The sequence below is a fragment of the Calonectris borealis genome, chromosome 6 (assembly GCF_964195595.1).
Source record: "Calonectris borealis chromosome 6, bCalBor7.hap1.2, whole genome shotgun sequence".
Classification (NCBI taxonomy): Eukaryota; Metazoa; Chordata; class Aves; order Procellariiformes; family Procellariidae; genus Calonectris; species Calonectris borealis.
Genome location: NC_134317.1, coordinates 26045626 through 26051621, shown reverse-complemented (window position 1 = coordinate 26051621; position 5996 = coordinate 26045626). Strand labels below are relative to the sequence as shown.

At 48.8% G+C, this 5996-nt stretch overlaps 1 protein-coding gene across 1 annotated transcript; it reads left to right on the top strand.

The window, feature by feature from the left end:
• Positions 1-3103: 3103 nt before the first annotated feature.
• LOC142083628 (intraflagellar transport protein 70B-like) lies at positions 3104-5676 on the top strand. Its single transcript, XM_075153337.1, has one exon. It carries the CDS (start codon positions 3137-3139, stop codon positions 5135-5137), a length of 2001 nt encoding a protein of 666 aa, XP_075009438.1. The 5' UTR covers positions 3104-3136; the 3' UTR covers positions 5138-5676.
• The last annotated feature ends 320 nt before the right edge of the window (positions 5677-5996 follow it).

Genomic DNA, 5996 nt, shown 5'->3' with positions numbered 1-5996 from the left:
CGTGATCGAGATGTAGACATCTGCTTCTATCAGGACACGGTTTTGCTCCTGCTCCAAAGCAGAATCACACAAGGTCAGGCAGCAGCAGCTCACAGCAGTTTAAATGGGATGCCTCACGTGGCAATTAGACGCTGAACTCCCCACACAGCTCTGTCACAGCCAGCCCCTGCTCTCTGCAGGGCCAGGGATCTTGCGGAGAAGGTCATTAGTATGTTTTGTGCCCTGCAGAAAATGGCCGTAGAGTAGACGAGTATGTTTTATTTTAGCTCAGGTATTCCTTCAGATGGTGTCCTTGTACAGCAGCTGCGTTTTTCTGGACTGGTGACCTTGCTAATTGCTCCTTCTTAGAGCGCACTGCAATCTCATAATGTGCCTGTAGTTATCAACAAAGCCAATACTAGTACTCACAAACTATTTTTGAAAACTGCAACCAGCAGTGCCTAATGTCATTTGTAATATTTAGACGAATTAATCCTAGTGAAAAAATAGGAGTGTTTCAGTCTACAGGCCAAATATTTATTTTCCCTTCATAAAATTAAAACAATTCCAGTTACTGATAGATCTTTTATGCATTGAGTGAAATTTTAAAACAGTGTTATTTCAAGGTTATGTAAAACATATTAACAGACACTTCCAATGCTTAGTGTGCTCTAGGCAAGAAGACGTAGAGCAAGAAGTGTTTCTATTGGCTTTGTCAAAGAAATGGCAAATTTTTAAGAGTAAAATCACGTGAATGGTTTCTAACATAACAATGATGTGGGAGGTATAAATCAGCTGAAATGAGAGACTCCAGAGATTTCCATCACTTGAATGTGCCAGTATTGGAATACATACTGTATATTGCTTGCTACCTTTTCTTTCTTGGATTACTTTGTATTTAATTACCAATTTATAAACATGTTGGCCACTGCATCTTACAGTTGTGTGGGGAATACCATTACAAGCTTTGAACCTTCACCTGTGCGAAACAACAACTGACACATGCACAGAAATACTGTTTGTATTTTCTAGTGCAAGCAAATCCTACATACTTTCAAAATGTGTAACTTAAGACATCTGCATCCTTTTCCTTTTTGCATTTTAAGACTATTACCCTCATTGTTTTGCTTTAGTAGATCAAACAATGCTGACTCAGCTTTTTAAAGCATGTTTTTGAAATGAACAACTTGGTTTTATTGATCTCTAAAAAAAAAAATAAATCATTTTAATGGTTTGCTGTGATTTTTTTTTAATTATTATTTTTCTTTGAAAATACCTTTTCGGGATGAATCAGAGCTGTATCTATTGATTACTGAATCACGCAAATAGAAGAGCATGAAAACACGTGCAACTGAGCGGCCCAGATACAATTTTTGAAACATGACCTTGCAGCACTCATTCCTGGGAGCAAACCTAACCTCGCTGGATACACTTGGCATTGGTCTGGAATGACAAGAAACCAAATCTGGCTGGCGACTTTAACAGAGCTGTTTACATGTACAGAAATTACACGGATTATACAGTCTGCGATACTGGCTGTATTCTTAAGTAGAAATACTGTGGGGAGAAAAAAAATATCCCTCCAAAGAACAATTATGTTGTTGAAATAGTTACAGAAAAATGGGATATCATTTCTTCTACTTTTTTAAAGCTGCAAGAAAGTTGGCAGATTGTGCTAAGGTACAAACATCCTTCCTTCCATCAGCCATGACAAACTTTGGGTCTCAATAGGCTGTAAAGGGGATGTTTCACGTTCAAAAAGCCCAAGACACCAATAAAATACCGGCCAGTGTTCCAAGACTGCATGTTTAGCTTAGGGCCCGCTCTTACCCTACCACTTACTGCTTAAAAGAACTTAAAGGTTATTATGCAAGTTTTAGAAATAAATTAAAGGAGTTGAAAAAACTCAGTGAACTAATTGTGATTTTATTCTTTCCAGCTGCCTAAGTTACTGAAACTGGGCAAACACTCAGGTCTAGACAGTGCTTTTAGGAGGAGTGGCCTGTTTGAGCCGGTTTGGAATCATCAAATCCTAGAATGGTTTGGGTTGGAAGGGACCTTAAAGATCATCTAGTTCCAAGCCCCCTGCCATGGGCAGGGACACCTTCCACTAGACCAGGTTGCTCAAAGCCCTATCCAACCCGACCTTGAACACTTCCAGGGATGGGGCATCCACAACTTCTCTGGGCAACCTGTTCCAGTGCCTCACCACCCTCATAGCAAAGAATTTCTTCCTTATATCTAATCTAAATCTACCCTCTTTCAGTTTAAAACCGTTACACCTTGTCCTATCACTACATGCCCTTGTAAAAAGTCCCTCTCCAACTTTCTTGTAGGCCCCCTTCAGGTACTGGAAGGCTGAACGTCTCTCCAGAGCCTTCTCCAGGCTGAACAACCCCAACTCTCTCAGCCTGTCTTCATAGGACAGGTGTTCCACCCTGCCGATCATCTTCGTGGCCCTCCTCTGGACCCGCTCCAACAGGTCCATGTCCTTCATATGTTGGGGGCCCCAGAGCCGAACACAGTACTCCAGGTGGGGTCTCACCAGAGCGGAGCAGAGGAGGAGAATCGCCTCCCTCGACCTGCTGGCCACGCTTTTGATGCGGCCCTACCGAACCGTCACTAAACAGCCCGTTTCACTACTCGGGAGATAAAAGCATGAAAGGGAACAGAAAATGGCACGCAAACACAGAGGATGCGGCTCCTTTCTCGGGCCCCAGCTCCCATTTGCACCACGGCGGCTGGAGAGACCAGGACACGCGGCCCTCCGCCGCCGCCCCTCCCTCCAGCACCCGCGCTCGGCTCTTCGGAGCCCGGCTGGGCCGCAGCAAACCGCCGGAGAGGCGGAAAGCGGGAGGTCGGAGACGGAGGGGAGGCAGGAGAGCTCAGCACTGCGGCCGGTGCCCCCGGCCCTCGCAGTGGGGCGGCGGGGCCGCCCGCGCACCGACGCCTCAGCCGCGAGGCACTACAGCTCCCGGCGTGCCCCGCGGCCGGCCGCCTATCGCACCGGCCGCTGCGTGACCGCTTCCGCCTCCGGGGGAGCGGCGGCCCGTTAAAGTAAAGTACCGGGGAGCACTTCCGCTCCGGCCGCAGGCGTTGCCATGGCAGCGAGGGGCCCGGCTTCCGCTTCCGCTCCGGCGGGGCCGTTGCCGCGGCGATGGAGGCCGCGCCGGTGCCCGACGGGCAGTACACGGCCGTCGTCTACGGGCTGATTGGCGGCGGGCGGTGCGGGGAGGCGGCGTCGCTGCTGAGCCGCGAGCTGCAGAAGAGCTGCCGCTCCCGGGGCGGCCTCTCCCTGCTGGGCTACTGCTACTACCAGCTGCAGGACTTCGCGGCGGCGGCCGAGTGCTACGAGCAGCTGGTGGCGCTGCACCCCGAGCTGGACGCGTACCGGCTCTACCAGGCGCAGGCCCTCTACAAGGCCGGGCTCTACGCCGAGGCCCTGCGGGCCGCCAGCCCGCTGCTGGACCTCCCCACCTACCAGGGCCGGGCCCTGCGCCTCCAGGCAGCTATCCACTATGCCCAGGGTGACCTCCCGGCCGCCAAGAGCCTGGTGGAGGAGGCGCTCGCCACCGCTGCGGACGGCAGCCCCGGAGCAGCTGAGGACCCCTCGGAGCAGGCTGACGCCGAGATCATCCTGGGCTGCCTGCTGTACCGGCAGGGGCGGCACGAAGAGGCCAGCGGCAAGTTTGCCGGCGCCATGCAAGTGCTGGGATACTGCCCTGAGCTGTCCTACAACATGGCGCTGTGCTGCTACGCGGCCAAGCAGTACGCCCCAGCCCTCAAACACATCTCCGATATCATAGAGCGTGGCATCCACCAGCACCCAGAGCTCAGCGTGGGCATGACCACTGAGGGCATTGATGTCCGCAGCGTAGGCAACACTCTGCTCCTGCACCGCACGGCCCTGGTGGAGGCCTTCAACCTCAAGGCGGCCATTGAGTACCAACTGCGCAACCTGAAAGCGGCCCAGGAGGCGCTCACAGATATGCCGCCGAGGGCTGAAGAGGAGTTGGATCCAGTCACGCTGCACAACCAAGCACTAATGAACATGGACAGCCAGCCCACCGAAGGGTTTGAGAAACTGCAGTTTCTTCTGCTGCAGAACCCCTGTCCGCCAGAAACTTTTGGAAACTTGCTGCTACTCTATTGCAAGCATCAGTACTACGACCTGGCAGCTGATGTGCTGGCAGAGAATGCCCATCTGACCTACAAACTGCTCACACCTTACTTGTACAACTTCTTGGATGCCATTATTACTTGTCAAACTGCCCCTGAGGAGGCTTTCCACAAGCTAGATGATTCAGCAGGGACACTGACTGAGCAGCTGAGAAAACTCACAAAGCAGGTACAGGAAGCTAGGCAAAACTGGGATGATGAAGCTGTAAAAAAGGCAGTTAATGAGTATGATGAGACTCTGGATAAATATGTACCTGTCTTGATGGCCCAGGCAAAGATCTACTGGGACATGAAGAACTACACAATGGTAGAAAAGATTTTCCGCAAGTCGGTGGAGTTCTGTAACGAACACGAGGTGTGGAAGCTCAATGTGGCTCACGTGCTCTTCATGCAAGAGAACAAGTATAAAGAAGCTATTAGCTTCTATGAGCCAATAGTTAAAAAGCACTATGACAACATTCTCCATGTCAGTGCCATTGTGTTAGCTAACCTCTGCGTTTCCTACATCCTGACAAGCCAGAATGAAGACGCAGAGGAACTGATGAGGAAGATCGAGAAGGGAGAAGAGCAGCTGTCCTATAATAATCCTGATAAAAATATCTACCATCTTTGCATTGTCAATCTAGTCATTGGTACCCTCTACTGTGTGAAGGGAAACTATGATTTCGGTATTTCAAGGGTCATTAAAAGCCTGGAGCCATATAACAAAAAACTGAGCACTGATACATGGTATTACGCCAAACGGTGTTTCCTGTCCTTGCTGGAGAACATGTCCAAGCACATGATCATGCTACGTGACAGCGTTATTCAAGAGTGCGTTCAGTTTCTGAAGCAATGTGAGCTGTATGGAAGAAACATCCCAGCTGTCATTGAGCAACCCCTTGAAGAGAAGAGGATGCACAGTGGGAAAAACACCGTTACCTACGAAGCCAGGCTTTTGAGGGCGCTGATGTATAAGATCATTGGGTGGACTGCGTAAATGGTGTTCCCGTACAGCAGAAATGAGAACTTTGCGTTTGTTCTTTTCTTATGCTTATGAGGTGATGCTCGCCCTGGTAGTTTTTCTTGATTGCTTACCTTTCAAGGTTTTGTCCTGTATTTTAACAACATGCAGTGAAAATAGAATATTTGCATGAAATTAACATGCACCAAATAACTAGGGGCATTCTCAGTAATCTGTCATGTTCAATGCACCTGAAGGTGTGTTGACCAAGCACTTCATTAGAGAAATAGCGTAGAGTTTTCACCTGTACAATATTTTATCCTTCTGAAATTTTGACCAAGTTTCTTTTCATTGGTTGACAGTTGAAAATAATTTGTTATCCATCTCTTCTAGCACAGAAATTGAAGAAACAGAGTTCGTTTAGTTGGTCTAATTCTCTAATTTTTGCCTCTGTGTGAACTGTTTCTTCCTTCTGCTTTTTCCAAGGTGTTTTTAATATGTTGCAGACCACGTTGATAGTATATTTAAACACAAAAAATGGCTTTATAATAAAAAATCAGTCCTACAAACACTAATGTTGCCTCTTGCTAACTCAATAATAATGCACGAGTATTTTGGCAAATTGTATACCTAATACAGGGACCAGGAATATATTCCAAGAAGAATATATTAGGGTGGCACCTCAGTTTAGGTCTACCCTTGCAGTAAAGTTCATTGTGACTGGATGTAACGGGCTTCAGAGACACTGCCCAGTGCTGCCCCTTGGCTTCTGCGACCCCCCGAATCCCTGTGCCTGCGCCACCCGAGCAGCAGCTGTTGCCCTGCAGACCTGTTTGGTAGCAAGTGCTTACTTAATAACGCAGCCCTCCACTTGCAGGCTGGCCTGCCCCTTTCA